Source organism: Vidua chalybeata, chromosome 18 (genome assembly GCF_026979565.1).
Source record: "Vidua chalybeata isolate OUT-0048 chromosome 18, bVidCha1 merged haplotype, whole genome shotgun sequence".
Lineage (NCBI taxonomy): Eukaryota > Metazoa > Chordata > Aves > Passeriformes > Viduidae > Vidua > Vidua chalybeata.
Window position 1 is genome coordinate 3,939,897 of NC_071547.1, and position 20,627 is coordinate 3,960,523.

At 46.1% G+C, this 20,627-nt stretch overlaps 1 protein-coding gene across 2 annotated transcripts in view; it reads right to left on the reverse strand.

The window, feature by feature from the left end:
• The window catches only part of HECTD4 (HECT domain E3 ubiquitin protein ligase 4), a 66,030-nt gene that overhangs the window by 9,346 nt on the left and 36,057 nt on the right, over positions 1-20,627 (reverse strand). For both annotated transcript variants that reach the window (XM_053959252.1, XM_053959251.1), the window contains exons 35-67: positions 20,115-20,268; positions 19,596-19,876; positions 18,977-19,166; positions 18,055-18,136; positions 17,311-17,513; positions 16,993-17,128; positions 16,192-16,374; positions 15,792-15,962; positions 15,203-15,372; positions 14,759-14,874; positions 13,832-13,935; positions 13,446-13,607; positions 13,161-13,309; positions 12,852-12,931; positions 12,571-12,734; positions 11,879-12,116; positions 11,315-11,451; positions 11,018-11,144; positions 10,264-10,401; positions 10,019-10,155; positions 9,707-9,867; positions 9,342-9,523; positions 8,786-8,991; positions 8,350-8,480; positions 7,988-8,193; positions 6,984-7,163; positions 5,395-6,701; positions 3,717-3,924; positions 2,893-3,116; positions 2,660-2,811; positions 2,146-2,252; positions 1,251-1,374; positions 329-519 (exon numbers count right to left, since the gene is read on the reverse strand). In XM_053959252.1, coding sequence (XP_053815227.1) covers positions 329-519; positions 1,251-1,374; positions 2,146-2,252; positions 2,660-2,811; positions 2,893-3,116; positions 3,717-3,924; positions 5,395-6,701; positions 6,984-7,163; positions 7,988-8,193; positions 8,350-8,480; positions 8,786-8,991; positions 9,342-9,523; positions 9,707-9,867; positions 10,019-10,155; positions 10,264-10,401; positions 11,018-11,144; positions 11,315-11,451; positions 11,879-12,116; positions 12,571-12,734; positions 12,852-12,931; positions 13,161-13,309; positions 13,446-13,607; positions 13,832-13,935; positions 14,759-14,874; positions 15,203-15,372; positions 15,792-15,962; positions 16,192-16,374; positions 16,993-17,128; positions 17,311-17,513; positions 18,055-18,136; positions 18,977-19,166; positions 19,596-19,876; positions 20,115-20,268 — 6,501 coding nt within the window. The remainder of the gene's footprint in view (positions 1-328; positions 520-1,250; positions 1,375-2,145; positions 2,253-2,659; positions 2,812-2,892; positions 3,117-3,716; positions 3,925-5,394; positions 6,702-6,983; positions 7,164-7,987; positions 8,194-8,349; positions 8,481-8,785; positions 8,992-9,341; positions 9,524-9,706; positions 9,868-10,018; positions 10,156-10,263; positions 10,402-11,017; positions 11,145-11,314; positions 11,452-11,878; positions 12,117-12,570; positions 12,735-12,851; positions 12,932-13,160; positions 13,310-13,445; positions 13,608-13,831; positions 13,936-14,758; positions 14,875-15,202; positions 15,373-15,791; positions 15,963-16,191; positions 16,375-16,992; positions 17,129-17,310; positions 17,514-18,054; positions 18,137-18,976; positions 19,167-19,595; positions 19,877-20,114; positions 20,269-20,627) is intronic.

A 20,627-nucleotide genomic window follows, 5' to 3' on the forward strand; every position in this document is an offset into this window, starting at 1 on the left:
TGAGTCCAGAATCTCCCATTATCACTGAATTTTCCTCCTGAAGTGCTTAGAACAGGATTTAGGTGTCTAAAATCTGTGGAAATCCAGCCTTCCTTCCCCTGCAAGTTGAACCCACCAGGTATTTCCTGCTCCAGCCTGATCTGGAAACTCTGCTTGGAGAGCAGGGAGCAGCTGCAGTGCATTCCTGACTTTAGCCAAGCACACACCCAAGGAGAGAGAAGAGGCAGACTCAGCACTCCCCTCATCCCACTGAGCCTCCAATGGAACACCAGGAGCATTCCCAACTCTTCCCCTGAAAAAAGCCTCCATGCCAACCATCCACACATACTCAGGAGACAGGAAATCCTGGGATCTGCTGCATCAGCTGGGTCCAGGTACACCTCGTGGGGGTGGAGGCGTGCAGGGGTGATGGCCAGGTGGCGGCACAGGCGGTTGATGTACTGCACCAGGGCCACGTCCATCTCCAGGCTCCACTTGCGCGACGCCTTCTGCGCGTGTCTGGCGTCGATGCAGGCACACCTGGAGGGGGACAGGGCAGAGCTGCTCACTCACAGGGTGCTGGACAACTACACCTGAGGTACAACCACACCTGGAGGAGGATTACACCTGGAGTAGAAGCTGGTGCCCTGCTCTTCACTCCCCTTTCCTTAAGCAGAGCTGTTCCACGACAAGAGTCCCAGTGTGAGGCCAAGAGCTGATTCATCACTTCTCCTCACTGGTATTAAATAATTAGGCACAAAGCACTGCCTATTAAGCTCTCTTAGTGCACTATCTCCTCTGGAGATGATAAGGGGCAATTAGCCTATGCTCTGACACAGGCAGATAAGGAGAATTCATTTAAGAGACTTTCTTCCTCTACAATATTAAGAAGAAATGTAACAGTTCCCTCTTCTAAAGCATTTCTGACCCAGTAACAACCCTGCCAGTTAAACAATGACCCCGTGCACTGGCTGGGGAAGGAAACCAGAGACAGACATGGAGCTACAGTTCCCTTCAGGTAATTTATTATACAGTTTGGAAGCTCTAAAGGACACTGTGGCATCTGATTTTGTCGGCCATGCTGTGAACAAGAAATCGAGACCTGCATTTGGACAGCACGTGACTTTTAAAACGCATTTTGAGGAAGTAACTGACTTCCCTACAGGCCTTGCAGCCATGGATGGAAGTGTTAAAGCTTCTTGGATTAGGGAGACTTGGGATCAAGCGAGCACAGTGAGTATCAGTCCCTCAAAGAGATTTGCAAGCTGTACCTCTCAAAGTGCAGGTCGTAGCCACAGGACAGGATGGCTCTCCACACGCTCCGGATGTCCTGCTTGGAGCGGTCCACCACGAACCGGTGAAATCCATCCAGGGTCAGGTACTTCTCCTCAGGAACTGCCACCAAACGCGGACCAGCAAAGAGTTCATGACTTGCCATGAAGTTCTCACCTCACACAGGGGCAGGAGGAGGCTGCTGCCAGTTTCCTCCTGCTGTCCCATCCCACCATGGACCCTTTCCCGGGGCGTTCCATCTATCACACGTTGGTCAAGTCCACCTCAATGGCACCTTCTCACTCCCCTAAAGGGCTCAAATCCCTCACTGCTCCTCTCCCTCTAACCCTACTTGGCTGGATGCTGAAATTCCCATTTTCTGAGCTAACCTGGCACTTCCTGCCAGGAAGAGGGGAATCCAAACTCGTGCCTGTTCACTCTTCCACCAGACTAAAGTTCTGAGCACAACCTCTGTCCCCCATGGCTGTGCTGACTCCTCCAGAAGTTCTGAGTATCTCAATCATCTTTTTTTATCCAATTTTCCACTTGTAACTGAATAATTTCCCAATATAAATTGAGAAGGACAACATAAATCCACCTGGTTCAAATCCATAATATCCCAAACCCTCACTACACCAAAGCCTTGGAACTAACCCTTAGGAAGTTCTCTGCCTGCTTTATTGACATGCCCTACACACTGCTGCTCTCACACTGATGGCCCCAGATTCACAGAAACACAAATAAAAGCAGCATTTTAAATCACTATTTAAAAAAGAAAATTAGTTAGACTTGTTAGAAATAAAGAGAAACCAAGTCTATCATGAAGTCGTATAAAGATGTCAATAAAAATGGTTTTCTACAAGAAAACTATGAAAAATTCTCTGCAGCTCCCACCTTCCTGTTTCTTAGTGGGAGACTTTTCAGGGTCCTTCTCCTCAGGTTTGCTCTTCTCAGGAGATTTGGGCTTTACAGTGGGTTTCTTCTCACTTAAGGCTGTTCGGCTGAGGGACAAAGTGGGTGTTAGGATCAAAAGTTTTCTTTCATCTGTTCACAGAACCCCAAAATTGTTTGGAAGGATCCTAAAGCCCATCCAGTCCCACTCCTGCCATGGATTACTGCAAACCCTGTCCAGCCTGATCTGTGTTTTGGAGTAAGTGCACTGGGATAGAACACTGATGAACACAATTCCAATGTTCTATAAATAGATCCCAATAACTCCACTCCAATCTCTGGAAAAAGAAAAGCTTTGCCAAATAATTTCCAGAAATCTGAGACGCTCTGACATTAACACCACGGCCACATTTCCCTCTTCCAATACACAGAAGCACAGAGGGATGGGAGATAAAAACCTGGATTTCTGCAGTGAAATCCAATATTCCACAAGTGCCACAAGGCTGAGGACACCCACCTGACACTGTTGAGCATGGACTTCTCCTTGGTGGGGGGTTTGGTGACCGGGCGCTTGGTGCTCACCACCTTCACCGGGTGCTGCTCCTTGCCTGCCTTGTTGTACTTGCTCTTGTCAAATTTGGGCTTGGGAACTCCATATTTCCTTAAAATCTTCCAAGACAAAAAGTGAATCATCACCCAGTGCTTTCAAGTGACACCAAAAGAGGCTGAGAACAGCTGACAAAGCATTACCTGGGTCAGCTGGTCCTCCAGCACCTTCTTGGGAGGGCGGACGTTGGTGAAGAAGACGTGGAGGAGGTTCCCAGGGGTTTGGGAATTGATCTGCTCCTTGCTGAGGTAAATGTCAGCCACCTTGATGGGCTTGGCTGGGGTCAGGCTCAGCATTTGCTCTGAATGGACACAGCTTTTAAAGATCTCTGTGAGAACTTCCCGAGCACCTGGGACCAGTTTTTCACCTAATTAAAAGAAAACCAACAATTTGGTACAAAATACCATGAGAGCTGGTTAGAATATGAAAAATGAAAATAGATTTTGTATTCAAAGAAAATATTCTTTCACATGGCACCTGCTTTGAGATGGAAAAATCACTTTTGCAGGGAAAAAAAAATCACTTTTTCAGTGAAAAATTTGCTCCTTCTGTACCCCATTGGCCACATCCTGTAATTATTACTTGAGGGAGTAGTGGGGATGAAAAATGCAGCTTATTTGTCATGCCAGGATAAAAATTACGTCGTGCAGGCAGACACCAACACCTATCAACTGAACTAGCAGCCAAAAGTTATTTCAGTGGCTATTTTCTCAAAAGAAGTCCCTAAAGAATTAAATCAGTAGTTTTTTTTGTGTTAATGAGGAGTGTTTATTTGTTTATGATTTATTTGATTAGCTGGGTGGACAGCTGAGCAATGTTCAGCTTGCAAATAGCCCCTGGAGGGATAAAACTTACTTTGGAATTTCTCCCTGGCTCATTGTCACCCCTGATTTATACCGAACCAAGGAGAATCTGAGCCCTGTTCATCCCCCAAAATGCTGAACATTGCCAATATCAAGCCACCTACCTTTTATTGACTTATCATTGAAATAATCTTCTAGTGCTGGGCTCCCCTGGGTGTCAAACAAACTCTGATTTACAGTGGAAACAGTTAAAATCTCTTCAGTTGACATCTCCATGAGCTCATCCTCCCCATCCAGGCTGGACAAGCCAATGAGGTCACTGCTGTTGAAGAGGCTGGCTCGGATTTTCTCTATTTTAGCTCTTGACCTTATCTGTACAAATAATGAAATTAGTTCATAGCAATTCTGAGAAAACAAATTCACTTCCATTCAGAGGAATTTGGGGTTTAAGCTTTTCTTCCCCTCCCCATTCTGATAACCATTCTTGCTTCTCTTCTCTGCTGCATCAATAATTTGATGCCAAAATTCAGGTTCAGCCTAGAAAAGATCCTTTCTGAGAACACTGAGATCCTCATGCTGGGAGTTAAGCAGGCACAGCTCTGATCCAGCTATCCCATTTCTCAGGCTGGAGACAGCCCTTGGGAACAGCAGGGAAGGAGATGAAGGTGTCAGCCAGGTTAGCTGGCATTATTTGTAACTCTGCTGTCCCTGCCTCAATTCCCCACTCTGGAAAACCTCAATTAGCACGGGCCTTGAAGCCTCAGCTACACAGACTGGGAAGGGGAACAGCAACTTCCTCTGATTCCTAGAATAACCACTACCAGAGCAGCTCCAGACTTGGAATAGTTTCCATGTGAACACTCTGGCAGCTTTCTCTCCACACTTAATGCTTTATTTCAATGATGTCTCCACGTCAATTAACAGCTCAAGAATAGCAACTTGCAGAGTTGAATAAGCTGATTTTCTTCTAAAAGAGGAACTGATACAATCCCAGACTATACAAAAACATCTCTCTCCATTCCCAGGCTATCAGGAATGGCTGTGCTTTTGGAAACTCCTGATAAATCTGCAGCAGGCAATCTGTGGAAGCAGCAGAGAGGAAGGCTCTTGAGCACAGCTGAACACCCGGAGTGACCCAGCACCGATGGCAACCACCCACAACGCTTTTAAAAATTAATCTGGAACCAGACAGCAACAAAATTTATCATCTCTCCTAAAGTAGCTTCATAGAGAAATCCATAGATGGTTCAAAATAGGTGGAAATGTACTGATTAAACATTAAATAATTGTCTTGTGGGTCAAACCAAAAGGGCCCCCAATCTCTAAATTCATCTCAGTGGTGGCCAGAACAAATCTTAGAGAAAAGGCACATGAAAGAGGAAATTAATTGATCTTTCCCCTGACATGTTCTCCCAGCCTCTGCAAAGCAGTTTAAATATTTCCTCAGTTGGAAGTTGCACTGGCTGCTGTGCTCCACAGCTACCAATCCTCCAGGAACTTAATCCCTTAAGAATTCATTTATAGTCTTGGCTTCAGCAGCACTCTGTGAAAACGAGCTCTACAAGCTGGAACACACAAGAGCTCTTCCCTACTTCCTTCTGTTCTCCACTTGCTGCTGGATCACTCCACTACCGGGTCCCCTCTGTCCTTTGAGAGACAGGGATTGTTCCCGAGACCATGAATGTGGACAAGGGAATTCTGTGCCCCTCAGGCATCCTATCCAAGCTGAGAACTCCCAGTTTCCCATGCTCTTAGACATACATTTACCATGGAAAAAGCCAGTTCCTAGAGTGAGATCCCATTCTCCCAAAAACCCTGGCCTCAGAGATCCCTCTCCGTTACCTCCACCACAGCGAAGCCCTTGATGGGCCGTGCCAGCAGCGGCTGATTGTCCAGAGATGTCACCGTGTACATGGAGCCCACGTCCGACACCGACGCCGTCTCCACGTTATCCAGGGGCTCCCCAAGGCTGCCCAGGCTGCCCAGGCTCCCGGTGCTGCAGTGGGAAAGATCCAAACTCTCCTGGCTGGACACCACGTGCGGCTGCTCCAGCAATCCGGGCGGGATGGCCAGCTCCAGCCCTGCCTGGAACTGGTCCACGGAGATGTCGCTGACGGTGCGGGATATTCCCTGGGAGCTGCACAGGGAGGCCTGGCTGGTGGATGCCGAGGCGCTGACGCTCATGGCGGGGGTGACGCTGCTGGAGCTGCTGATGTCCAAACTGTCGGCGCTGCTGGAAACCGTCGGCTTCTCCAGCTCCGTCCTGCACTCGCCTCCTTCTGCTTTGTCCTTGGTTTTTTTGGGATCCTCTTCCTGCAAAGGGATGTAGATCTCATCCTTGAAGACCCCGCCGTGGGCGTTGCAGGCCTTCCTGATGGCGTTCCTGACAGTGCCCTCCTCCAGGTGCGTGGGGATGCCGGAGATGACGAGCAGGCGGCTGTGGGCCGTGGGTCCCACCAGGGCCTGGCAGGCGTCTGCCACGGCATCGTTGGTCACACCCAGCCCCTGGGGGTCCTTCTTTGTCAGGTGCCTGAGGATGATCAGCAGGGTCAGAGCTCTGTGGAACCACAGCATGTCCTCAGGCTTGCTGCCCCCGATGCTGAGGAGCGCCGCGTCCGTATCGGCCGCCCTGGATGAAGCCCTTTTCCCCGAAGTTGAGGTTTTTTCCCGCTTCATTTTGACTTTTTTCCTCTTGGACAGCAAGCTCGGGCTCTGTGGTGTCTGCCCTGGGGAAGATGAGGACGAGGAGGAGGAGTCACTAAGATTTGGGGCACTGGTGGATGAGATCACATTGGCTGTCACGCTCATGTTGATGGGCAAGGTGACTTCTGCCACAGCCAGGCACACTTCCATCAGGGCATGGAAGTACGTGGAGAATCTTCCCTGGTCGGCCACTCCAACCCCAGAGCCACCACAGGCATTCCCAGACACCCAGTTCTGGGTTTCCTCATCGTAGAGCTTGTGCAGCTCTGACTGCAGGGCCATGAGCATGGCCAGGCAGGGGTTGAGCTGAAGGGCGATGGATGAGGACAATCCTGCTGGATTCTTCTTCTGCTCCAGATTGTGGATTTTGCGAAGCAGCTCGGCCAAGAGGTGAAAGATCAATTCCTTCACACACGCTGCCATGTCGGTTGTCCAGAGGAAGTTGCCTGTGTGAGAAAGGCAAGGCATGGCAGTCAGCAGTGTTTCACTCTTAGCAGAAAGTAACATTTAAAAACCACAGAAAAGCTCATTTCAATGTCATGGCAGCAATAAGACAGACAGGAAGGTTATTCCAAGAACTGCAGATCAACAGAACATTTCTGGAGATTGAAGAAAGTTTTATTATAGTGGAAGAGCTTAGAAAATTTCAACTGTAGTTTTTTTTTCCCTAAACTCTCCACCTGAGCCAGCACATTATCAGTGCTTATTACTCATTACTCCATTCTCACCTAAAAATTCCACTACTTGCAGGAGAACTGAGGCAGGAATTGTATCCAGTTCATCTTCGGATTTTCCATCCCCGTCTTCTAATTTCCAGGTTAAGAGCTGTTCAGTGAATGCCATTGCCAGGGGGAATTCCAAGGGGAGGGAATGCAAGACCAGTACAGCTCCAGGAGGAGGAGACACTCCTAAACAAAAAGGTCCAAGAAAACACTTATGATGATTCTGAGCATTGAGAAAGTAAAAACAGCAATTTTTGGGATTTTCTAAAGGCTAAACTTCTGTTAAGTGAGAATTTTCTCTGTAGCACCTTGTAATAAACAAATAGGAATGTTTCTCTATATTGTTAAGTTAATATAATCTATAATTATAAATGTACAGAGAACATTTTATTTGCATACAGAATAATTTTGAGCCTGAACATATCTAAATATACAAACAGAAATTCCCCCAAAATAATTTATTTCTGTCTGATGGGTACTGAAAACAACATCAGCAGAAGTACTTCAGGATCTCCAAGGGGAATTTTTAAGAATTCACTGCACTCAAGTAACCTTCACTGCTCTAAATTCCACTGTCCCTCTCTCTGGGCAAGAGTAAAAGAATATTAATGATTCTTCTTGCTGGAGTGACCTAAGCATTGCTATACTGTATTACTCTGTGGATAAGAGGGTCCTACAAACACCTAAAAAAGCAATAAAAAATGATTCTCCATCTGAAACAGCTCCTCAAACACGAACGCTGCAGAAATTAGTATTTTGAATAAAGTATTTCAAATACAAACCCCTGCTGGGTGAACTCCTGGAATATAAAAATCAGAATCAGATGTTTGCCAATGGCTATAAAGCCAGGCTTTTTTGGTTAAGAATGAGTTCCTTGTACAAAAAAACCTGTCCTGTCTGCTGCTAGGACTGGTGACCACACAGGAAGGTGCTGCAGAAGCCATCATGAAACTGCTCTCAGCTGTGAGAGCACAGTGAAGGCTTTTCCCTCGTGCCGTGGCCGTGCTCACCCAGTTTGATGTGCACCCTGTCCGTGGGGGTGATCACAGCTGGGTACTGGTTGGTGGTGGGCGGCGGCGTGAGGCCGGTGTTGGTGGGGGAGGCGTCGCGGGGGTAGCACACGGCCTCGATCAGGTTCAGCTGCCCGTTCCTCTTCACCTTGTGCCCCAGCCCATAGACCAGCACCCGAGCCCAGGGGGCCTTGTACAGGGACGAGCTGGGGAAACAGCAGCACAGCTTGGTTAGGCTCAAACCAGCTGGAAAATATCCCAGCCACCACTCAAGAGTAAGTCTTGGAGAAGAGAAAACTGAAAAAAAATAAATAACTCCATCCCCAGGCTCAGACCCAGCTTTGCCCCTCTCCATGACTCACTCTTTTCGGAACCCAGACTGACTTTCCTTGCAGGACACAATCACAAAGGCAGCCCCAGGGAAATTCACATCCATGTTGACCTTGGATTCAGAAATTGGGAATTCTTCGGCAGGAAATTGTTCTGGTGCTGCCTGTAACAGGAAAATTCGTGAGAGATCCCAACAGCAGCAAACCTCCTCCCTCTTCTTTATTTATAGAGTGCTCTATAGCCAATGTGTTTAATTAATTGCAAATTACAACACAGTGGGAGGCCACTTCACTTTAATTCAATCCAGAGCATTGCTACTGCTTCTGTTTTCAGTGTGCCCACTACAATCAGGATAACAGAACCCATCCAGAGAAACAATAATTCCCTGTGAGGGACAGCATCATGGAAATTTCAACCACACAGAGAACAAGGGCTCCTGAGAAGGGAACCCAAGAGTGAGTATTTTACCTGCAGAAAGGAGCAGATCTGTTTGGTGAGGTCCAACAGACTCTCCTCTCCCTGATGCAGTGTTCGAGTGATGGCCACAGTGAGCCACTCCCTGATGGCCTGGGAATTGCCCTGGTAGAAGAGGTCTGTGGCAGCACAGGTCTGGGAATGGATGCAGTGCTGCAGGGACTGGGCCAGGAGAATGGAGCTTGAGCTGATGGTTCCATCTGGAGTAGCAAGGAAAACAGCACAGATTTGGAGATCACTCCAAATGGTTACGTAGCCTGGGAAACAAAAACTGTAAAACACCTGGAAGATTCCCAACCTCTGTTTTCAAGTGGAAAACTCCTTGCCTAAAAGTCAGCAGGAGAAAGGACCCACCCAGGCCCAGCCTTGTGGCTGGGATGGCCTCTCCATGCCAGCTGTGCCCCTCACCAGCCTCAGCCCAGCACCCTGGCTCGTTCTTAAATACTATCATTATTAACCACCTAATAAAGAAATACCAAATCCATTAACTTTTTTTGTCCCCAGAAAAAGACTGTACCAAAGAAGAGCTGTGACAAAACCAAGTGTTTACCAGGAAGAGGTGGTGCAAGAAGCTGGTTGGAGAGCAGCTGCAGGTGCTCCAGGGTGATATCCCGGATGGCAGGAATGTGGAACAGCCGAGTGAACATGTGGGGAGATTTGGGAGCAAAAATATTGAGCAGAGCCATGCGACAGTAGAGCTTGGCCAGGGCAGCTTCACTCCTCAACAGCTCCCTAGGGAACACAAACATTAATTCTATTAATTCCTTAACATAAAATCCAACCATGACAGTAAGATTTCAGAAGTTTGTACTGCTTAGAACAAAGCTGTAGCAGGTAACTGTACTACAGGAAATGCTCTTCAGGTAATTCAAATTCAGCTAATGAAGTGCCTTGTAACTACATCTCTTTTCTCACCTGTGAATTTGAATGTTGGTGTTATCCAGGGTGACCAATCCGTTGGTTGCAGTCCTCCTGTACCCTGCAGGTGGCCTTTCCAACATGTCAATGGGATACCAGTACCTCACCAGGACCCCCTCACTCCGCAGATAGGTCTCCACTTGGACCAGTTCATTCACCTGCAACACCAAACCCAGCACTGTCAGTAACACAGTAATTATAACCACGTTTTTCCTTCCAAGAGAGCCCACATCCTGCATCCTGAGCAGTTTTTGCTCCCAGCTGTGTCATGCTGATCATTAAAAGTCCTGCCAGGGTATCTTTACTCACCGAGTCCACATCCAGGACAACCCCATGAAGACCAAATGTCTTCAGCATGCCCCGAATGGCAAATTTGGGTAGAGCTGTTCCTACAGCACTGCTGGTGACGTTGTTGCTGTCAGGAGAGCGAGTCACCACGGTGAGACCTGGCAGAAAGGGACACCACTTTGAAGGTGTTTTCCTCAGGTGACAATTAGATCCCAAAAACCCCTGAGCTTTTCTTTACCCCTCAGGATCCGTTGTGCTGGCCTTACCTTTCCGTACTTTATCAATTGTGAATTTGTTTGCTTCATCTTTGATATCCTCGATGGTGGGAAGGTAGAGATCCCGTGGGATGCCTCCGTTTTCCTCGTACAGGAATTCCACAGTTTGCCTTGCTATATCAACCATTCCTGAAAGACAGGAGGGAGTGCAAGTTATTTCCATCAGCCACTTGAAGTAAGTTCTTATCCTCATTAAGATCCCAAGCAGGTGAGTTTTCCAATTACTTAAATACTCTCTCAGTCAAGCTGAAAGCTGGAAATTGGGAGTTTTCCTGAGAAAGCTTTTCCTCAGCTTCTCATCAGGCCTCAGAATTCCTACCTTGCTCTTAATGGGACTTTCCCATAAACACATTGTCCTGCCAGACCTGAATTCTACAAAACTCCCAAATTTCCCCTCATTATTACTTAAACCCAAAAAGTTTTGCCTTGATAGTCACAGACAGAAAATGCACAGATATAATTTCTTCCCACACTATTATGCCAGAATATTTCTGTATCCACATCACAAAGAATTCTGTCACTATTTCTGAAACCATTTTCTCTATTAAATAGTCAAATATAGTAAAAGTGTTGAAGAAAAAGCATGAGCACAAACCAAATTCTAAGCACTGGAGGGAAAGAGCAAGTAAAATTTTCTCTAAAAGTTTTCCAGCCCTGAATACAGTAAATCATGAAAGAAATACAGGTGTTCTCTCAGACTTCCTGCACATCACAGAAAACAACATGCATGGAAATAAATACATACCTAACTGTAAAGCTCCTTTAATCTGATCCAGCCCAGACTTCCTTTCAGCCTCATTACGGAATCTTCTTCTAATAGTAGGGAAAACTTTGGTTTCCCAGGCTTTGACCAAGAGCGCATAGTGATCCTCCTACAAAGACAGAAGTGTTTTAGAACACCAAGAAGTGATAAGTTACCAGCAGTTATATTTTTGTTAGGGAAGCAGGAGAAACTCTTGAGTGGCTGAATTTCAAAATCTAAATGACAAGATCTGATTTTAGGCTCTAAGTTAGAGGAGGCAGAGTTTGCTACATTCCTCACCCTGGGAATATCATCGTCATCATCATCATCACTTTCATCATCTGCAATAGGAGGGGGGTGTGGGTCAGGGCCTGAGGTGATGAAGTTCTCATAGCTCAGCTCCATTTTATAGTGGCAGGATGTGTCACTGTCATACTCTGCAAGACACAGACAAATAATGAGATGATAATGCATGCAAAGACATCCCATGAAATTGGAGCTATACAGCATTCCATGCTCTCCAATCAGGGGGTGGGAATGCAATTCCTTTTGACACAGCATAACCAATTGGCTGATCCAATCCACCGTGACAGCCTATTGTATCCCAAGCCCTAATGAGATCATTTCTCATTGAAGCTGCATTAATTACAAATAATTTGTGTATTCACACAGAGGAAGACCAAAGAAGATGGTTTTAATTGCCTTGTCTAAAATCAGATAGACACGGCTTTGACTTGTGGTACTGCCCCACCTAAACAAGCACTACCTAAGGCCTAAGGACTGCAGCCAGGCTGGGCTTAAATCCCATTTCCTTGCTTGGCATTCCTGCCGGGAGGGCTTTCAAAGGAGTGAATGTCACTTTACGTTGCTGAGCCGTGGCGACGGCGGCGATCCTGCAGGGGGGCCCGTGGGCGCCGGGGTCGGAGGCGATGCTGGTGCCAGCGTCATTGTCACTGTCAGAGGCCATGGCAAAGGGCAAGGCCTCGAAGTTGGCACTGATCTCCTCGGCCAGGTCCAGGCACAGGTCGGCGGCGTTGCGGTGAGCCTGGCCCTCGGCGTAGGCGAACGGCCGCGAGCCGAAGTTGGCCCTCACCTTGGTGTTCTGCAAAGGGATGCAGGGAAGCTCTCAGATCCTGCTCTGAGCCCTCACTCGGCCCCAGGCAGGAGCTGATCACACCTCCCTGCCACCAGGATCCCCAGCTGGCACTCTGGGAAAGCTTCAAGCTGCTGAAGACACTTTGAACTTGCCTGCTTTCCAGCTTCAAGCTGGGTGCTTTGAAGCAAGGCCACTGCTGGCCAGGAATGCTAAGAGAGGAGCTCCTGGCATGGCACAAGGCATCCTGCCAGGCCAGCTGCACACTGCTGGGCTAATGGGCAGGGAAAAACAAAATAATGACACAACCCATGCACCTGGGAGGGCTAATGAATACCTCAACCTACCCAAGAAACGTAAAAGCTATCAGTTTGCTTTTCTACAGAGCAGGTTCAATATCTGATATAATGTTTTTAATATTTCTGAAAGTATATTAAGTGACATATTTCTGTTACAAACTTGCCTTTTTCTGAATGTGGACAACTGGCCACATTCCACCAGACACATCCTCTAGGTAGGGCACAAGTCTCTGCCCACAATAGGTAAAATAAACTCTGCCCTTTGCTGGCTGCCCTGGTGGAGGGGGAGTTCCTTCTGTTCTTTCCCATCCAATTCCTGCTACATCACCTGGAGAAAAACACAGCCAGAAAAAGGATTTAATCAGTTTTTTCATCCAACATTTCCCTGACATTTAGAGGATATTCTGATGAAGCATATAAGGATTTTAGCCATGCTTTCACATACCAGGGGAAAGAGTCACATCCAGTCTGACACTCTTCCACTGCAGCAGGCTGGAGCCATTGTAATGCACTGCTCGCCCATTGCTGAGGGGCAACAAGGACACAGTGAGACAGAGCACTGAGCCAGAGCAACATCACCACCCACCAAAGCTGTGATACTCCAAAGGCAACTCAACCCTCCTGATTTTGCAAAGATATTCCAGTCCATCATTTTAGCATTCATTTTACAAGTACGTATTGCCCACTACAGCCCCCTCCCCAGTCTGCTGACAAACGTACTGAACATGGTTTTTGATGTGCATCTCCAACCTACTTGTGAAAGAGGCAGGTGCCCACTGGGTTTGTCCAAGCCCCATCCCGTTTTTCAGCCTCTGTGGCAAATCCAAAGGAAACTATTGGCCCAGTGTCATCATCTGTGTCTCCATAGGAAACCACTTCAATTTCCCAGTAGAAAGATGGTGCCTAGAAATAAAAATAATAACGCATTTTAAAAAGTTATTCACAAAACAGAGTTTAAAGAAGCAATTTTCTTTGCTTTTCCTTTTCATGCCCTGTTGGATATTCAATGACAAAGTGCTGGAGAGCTGTGAGGTCTCACCTGTACTGGCACTGGGGAGGTGGCATAGATAAAGGTACCCCGAGGAAGGCCCCCACCTGCACTGGGATCAGCCAGGAAGGTCACAGCAGTGAGGTGTGAGGAGAACATGCAGGCTCTCACTGGGGGGAACACCCTGGATGGGCTCCACGTGATTTCTTTGGGCTGCAGACACAACAGAGCAGTTTATTCTACCAATCACAACTCAAGTCACCCACTAAAATACAGCCACACAGTTTGTGAGGGGCACATTTAATACAACTCCAACAAATCACATCCCAATATAGAAGTTCACATTAAATGAGATCTTTCAAGAAGAATGCCCCCAGTTTGGGCAGCAGCAGGGGGTTCTCCCAGGGCAGAGGGCTCAGCACTCTCCCTGTGCTCACCTGTCTCCTGTCTGCTTGCAGGGGAGGAGGAGGGGGCCGAGCACAGTCCCGGTACAACATCCGTAACCTCTCACACTGCATCTCCACAACCACCAGCCTCTCCCCTGCAACAACAACCCACACCAGGCATCAGCCTCCAGCTGCTTCCTCGAGTCCAACAGTGCAATCTTAACACAGAAATAAATATTATATTTGCACTTTGAGGAGGTTTGATGAGTCTCACTCACCTAAACAATGGAATTAAGGGTAAAATGTAACACATGCAAGTATTTTCTCATGTTTGATTTACATTTGGTTTGCAAAGACACTGTTATGTTAATTAAGATCTAAAGTTCATTTTAGTGAGCAAGTTTATGGCCCAGCAAAGGCAGGAAAGGAAAAAAAAATATGTCTACTGTCACAAAAATCAGTCCTTGCCCTTTGACACCTAAATCCCTGAAGTTAAGGCTCCTACCCTTTACTTCAGCCACTTTTTCTCTGGCATGTTCCTAAAAACTTGTCCCTGAAGTAAGATTTCTGCTAGGCACAGTACTGATCCTTAAAGAAGGAGAGCTCAAGGATCAGGAATATAACAAAGCATTGCAAAAACCAACAAAAAAGGTCATCAAAAGAAAAACAAAAGATAACGTCAAGGAATGCAGAGGAAGATATGCTGGAAGCAAGGGAACTGGAGAGTGCAGAAGAAAACCAGGACTTGCTTCTTTGATACACAGAATAATCCTGTTCTGGCCTAAATTAATGCCTAATGTTTAATGATTTAGGCTGATTATTTGCTGCTCTTCCATCAGCAGCTCTGCAGCTGTGACAAGACACTCTGTCCTGTGCCAGTTCCTAAACTCTGAGTAGCTGGAGGAGAAAACACTGAAATGATTTTAAAAGCTGCTCTGTTTCTGACCTGAATATGCCAAGAAGGTGTTGGATACATACCAGGGCTGCACTCCTGGGCCACCAAATTCAGAACTTCTACAGCAGCTGGGCACTGTTGAATGAATTCTTCACAGAATGAGCTGTCTTCCAACAGCTGAGCCATCACCAGGCATGCTCTGAACAGAAAAACAATACATTTAAAGTGTTACAAAGTGTGTGCTGAATTCCAAGTTGGCATTACAGCAGTGAATTCAAGGGTGGTTTAAGAGTGGTCTAAACCCTGGTTTTAGCTGGACCCTCCCCCAAAGGCAGCTTTTCCCTGATTCTTAGATGGATTTATTGAAGCATTTGCTCAGTGTGTTGCAGGGACACTCATGAACAACACCCAGACACTAAAAGGGAGCAAAGAGGAATTTGTGCAGTCCCTTGCTGCACACCCCCAGAGGAAGGGCACAAGAACTCATGCAATTCCTTGGGATGTTTGTGCACAAAGCCAGGACTCACCTGGTTCTTATTTCAGCAAGGAGCCGGACCACTGCCATTACTGGGGTTGAGCCATCTCCTGTTGCAGGAAGTGAGGTGTGAATAGAGAGACTTCCCTCCTGAGGGAGCAACATGGACTGGACTGCCTGTACTACCTTCTCAGTAATGGACAGTTTATGAAGAGGCAATGCCTGATGGTGGGGGGGCACGGTAAAAAGTTAAATTCAAGTAGTTAGTTTCTAAGAAATGAGGGTGTTTTATTACCTGGAGTTAATTCTTATATTTTACTATCACAAAATCAGCACCAAACACCAATAAAAGAAAAATAAACAAACCCCAAACCAAGCCAGAAATTAAACATAAAAACCTCCCACCCAGTATGCAACAGAATATCTTTAAGCACAAAAGATGAATATTTGTTACTTGAATGAGAACTTCAACATATTGTTAATATATGCTTAAAAAAATAAGGCAAACGTTACAAATCATTTATAAGCAAAGATGAAACACTTTTTTTTTACGTGCTGCAGATTAATAGTCAGTATGCTGTGACAGAAATAAAGCAAGAATCGAGATTATACTGAATATTGGATGTTTAAAACTCCCATACCTCAGATCTTGGAACACAGAGCCTAGATAATGGAATAGTTAAAGTGTCTGATGCCTGGGAGGTCTTTCTAGTGTCTATAGTGGTGGGTGGGAATTTGACCGTGGCTATACCTTCTTGCTCATTAATAGATGCCACAACTCCAATGCTTCCTGCTATTCCTTTGCCTAAAACCTGCAATCAAAGAAGAGCTGCGTGAGATTGAAGGTGTTACAACCAGGAATCAGTGTCTGACATCACACACCAACTGCACACACAAGCACAGGGGGGCGTTTTAGGAAACAAGCTTCACACGCTGCTGTTCCACAAGCACATCCTGCTGCCAAGGATCCCAGTGCAGGGAAAACCTCAGGAGAGCAGCAATTCTCATCTAAGATATCAAATATGAACAGTGCTGAATTACCTGAACTTCAGAACCTATTTTAATTGTCTCCTTAAAGCCACCCAGAGCACACAGGGCAGCCACTGCCTGCCGAGCAATCCTTTGAAGTTTAGCCAGTTTCCTTCCACTGCTACTCCCATTCTCCAAAATGCTCTCTGCATATTTCCCAAGCTGTGGAATGTACATCAGAGCCCGAGACAGAACCTGAAGACAGAAGCAAAAATACCAGGGAACGACTTCAAAGCACAGTTCCAACAAAAACCAATGCCCCAAGCCTCCAGCCCACACAGTCTCAGAAGAATTATTTTTGTTCTTGTAGAGAATTATGTAACTCAGAATATTCCAAGTTCTCTGAAGTGTGAGCACCATCAAAGCCATGACCATTTCCCTAGTAACTTTTATATGGATAAAATACAATCTTGGCAAAAGTTTTTGCTGAGGATTTCACCTAAGGAATAGATTATGTGCTGCAGGATTCAGAGGAACATAAAACCAACATGTTTTGTTCTAGCCAACACTTTGTACCCTCAGAAGCCACAGCCAAGAGAACAGCCAAGGCAGAATAATGAGCCACAGGCAAGGGAACTCCCCAACAAACAGCACTGCTAATGCCTGAAAAGAATGACAGCACATTATCTAATGATGGGTAAATTTTGAGTATTTGTCCCATCCTGAGACAGCTGAGAAAGAGTTGGGTCTGTCCAGCTCCAAACCCTGGTGTGTAAATCAGCTCAGGAGTAGCTCAGGCTTTGCTAATCATCAGATTCTCTAACTACTCAGCCCCCAGCGAGGAACGTGCCACTCATGGTTGTGTTTGCTCACTTTTTCAGCAGTTGTTGTCCAGATCTGGGCTGCATTGGACTCTGGGGCCATGAGCAGGCTGTGCAGCAGGGCAATCACCTCTGCTGCCATGCTGTTTGCAACGTGCCCGCTGATGAACGGCCTCACCGGATCCGTCCTGGCCAGGAGACAAAGGCAGTTTGACCATTCAGTTCCAAAACACAGAACAAAAAGAAGCTTCAGTTGTCAACAAGATATATAGAAAAAAAGAAATAGGAAGTTTATGAACAGCCAGATTATCTTTGGGAGCACTACAAATACTGGTAGAGAGAAAAGCAAAATGCAGACTAAGGGATTTACCTGGCGAGCTCTGAATTTCTCTCCCTGCAAATGGAAGTTTGTGCAGTCTTCTTTTTGTCCCCAGTGGACAAGCCACTGGTGCTCTCTGGATTGACAGTCTCTATGGGTGGCCCCACACTCACTATCAGCCCAGATTGTGCCCACTTGGTTGCCTTTCTAAGAGCTGCAGCAGCTTCTTCTGTAATGACTTCACAGCAGCCACTCTGCAAAGGAAATTGCCACGGAAAGGAAATGTCAGATCTGTTTGGTCACTCTGTTCATGAGAAGTGCTGAGAACACAGCAAAACCCCCTCCTGGGTGTGTGTTAGTCATAGACAAGTTTTGCCTCTTGCTTTTCATCATGTACAGAGAGATCAGGGATAAATTTACTGCCTTTAACATTCCATTCTTAAATTAACACTTCCATTTCTCTGATCAGAAAGCCACCAATGAGTATTTCTGGTGCAAACACTCAAGAACATGTCTGGAAATAGACATTAAATTTTAATTCAAGTGTGTGGCATTATCAATGTGCATTTAACACCTGAGGGAAGAGGATATCAAAGGAGCTTAAACCTGACGTACAATGGCTGCAAGAAGCATCAGCTGAAATTCTTTTTCATCATTTACCCTTGTAGTTGATCGGTATTTACAGAGGTAAACAACATTTAACAAAGGCATCTTAACATCAGTAAAACCCAAGAATTCTGCCTGGCCACCAGTTTTTAGGATGTTGAACAATTCTTTAGTTATTTCTCCTCTTACTTTTGTCATGTCCCGATCCATCTTCACCACCTTCTCCATGTTGGCTCCCGTTCCCAGTCGGAATGGGCGACCTTCTGAGCTACTGTTGGAGGGGAAACAAAACACAGGAGATTTGTTCTGACTGCTGGAAAACACAGCTGAGCTACACAGTCCAATTCCATATATTATGGCTGGTTTGAAATTATTTGAAGCCACCCTTGCAGCTGAATGCTCAACAGCAAGAGAAATATTAGGCAGTTAAGGACATACCCCATTTACAGAGGGAATTTAATCCTATTGAATGTAGTTACTCAAAGCAATTTAACCCTTCCCCCTGCCCTCAGGAAGAAGCTTCATGAAATGGTTTTTATTGACCACAAATGCCCAGGGGCTCTGAGTTCACCCTTCACTTGTACTTTTTAATGTAATTTTTAGAATATGGGCTCGAAAATCAACCCACAGAGTGGGGGAAGATGGAACAAATAACACAAAATGCAGGAGGTGACAGCACTGGCATTCAGTGATCCCAACATCCAGGTGGGTGCTGAGAATACTAAAGAATGTTTAATAGCAAATTATTGTCCAGCTTATGCATTATTAAAGGAGTGCTTTTAAAGCCATTTTGCCTTGACAGTTCTATTTGTTAGTCCTACCCAGCCTGTCACACCATAAACAAGATAAATGATATTCCATCAGAAACACTGAGTCTAAGTAGCTAATTTTTCATGAGATTGTTTTCAGACAGATTAAGATGTTCCCATGTTCCTTTGCATTATCTTATTGCTTTGCCAGTAAACACACCACATTGGGCAGACACTTTGCTTTCCCATTTACTCTTATATCTAGGATGCATTTTTCTGCAGCTGCAGCAGTGGGAAAAAAAGAGAAGATAAAGGGAATTGGCAAAATTGGTTCTGATTCCAATCTAGTGAGCTGAGATTACCTTAATAAAGGCTGAAGGACTTCATGGGAGGATTGATCTTCTCTTTTATGGATAAAAATTGAGAGTTTACCATCCACTGCCTCGCTTTCTTCTCCAGGATCTTTATCACCTTTTATGGAATTTTTAGGGCTGGCTTTTGCCAAGGTAGTATCTGGCTCAGAGGCAGTTGGAGAAAGGACTGTCTGGCAGCCTTGAAGCAGAAAGGAAAAAGAAAAGAAAGAAACACAACCATGAATTTTCTTACCCTTGGGAGTTATGCTGACACATCTGGGATGTGTCTGAAACATCACTGAGACACCCACTTTGGTCTGAGGCCAGGGAAATCAGGAGGCAGATGGAAAGTCACAGGAATACCCTGCTCTCAGTGACAAATCAGATACCTCCCAATATTTGAGCTCTCTGTCAATATGAGAGCTCCTGGCACAGGGTGCCCAGAGAAGCTGTGGCTGCACCTGGATCCCTGGAAGTGTCCAAGGCCAGGCTGGACGGGGCTTGGAGCAACCTGGGGTAGCTGAAGGTGTGGAAAGGGGTGGGACTGGATGGGCTTTAAGGTCCTTTTCATTCCAAGATTCCATGAAACGTGAGTCCCTCGGGCACACCACCAAACAGCTGCTGGTACCTGGCACGACATAATCTGCCAGCTTTGCCAGCAGCAGGGAGGCAATCTTGGAGGCTGGGTCACTGGGATCATCCTGCTCGCTGTTCAGAGAGGGCACCGAGTAACTCCAGGGAGGCAATTCCACATTTCCACAGTCCTCAACACTCATGAGAGGCAGTGCAGCACGACACAACTGCAGGATTATAAGGACCAGCTTTGGAGAAGGACGCTGATCCAAGAGCAGGGACAGAAGCTTGGACACACAGGCTGGCTGGCTCAGGATGGCTTTGCCTATGTGACTCCTGAAAAGGAAAAGAATCTTCTAATTAAAACCAAGTTCATTTATTATTTACAAGATGTATTAAAAGCAATTTCAGTGTCTGACAAAACATCTTGTAGCACTTCTTCCATAACTTGACAGCACTGATGTAAACACTAAGATTAAGGATCAGTTTTAGAATGGTTTAAAAAAAATCCACAAAAGATCCCACATGGGCTTTGATACACGTAAGAAAATACTCCAGAGGAAAGGCCTGGTACCTTGAGAGGTCATTCAGAAGGCTGAGGACATCCTGCAGTGCATCATTCCCTGCAGCTTGGTTGCCACAGCACTCAGTGGCTCTGGCCAGGTGGTTGGTGAGGAGGCTGGAGACCTGCCTGGCCAGCCCGGAGTGAACAGCATCTGTGGAACCCCCTTTGGAAGGGATGGAAGAATGCAAAGCTGTAATCAACAAAAATCAATGTACACACCACAAAAATAATCCCTGATACATCCACCATTAGCCAACAGCCACATGTCTGTAGGTTTAAGTGTGTTATGGGTGAATTCTACCACAGGAGAAATGCCAAATGATCACTCATAATCTCCAGATTCTCCGATTATGTTCAGACAGAATCAAGTGGCAAAACCTGAAATTATTTCCATGGGGAGGAAAAAAGCCAGAATTAAAAAACAAGAAGAGGAAAATCCACTGGATTTTGTATTCACTTCTTGAGAGTCCATAGAGTCCCAAGTCATGGTGAACGACTGCCCTATTTTAAACACATTTACAC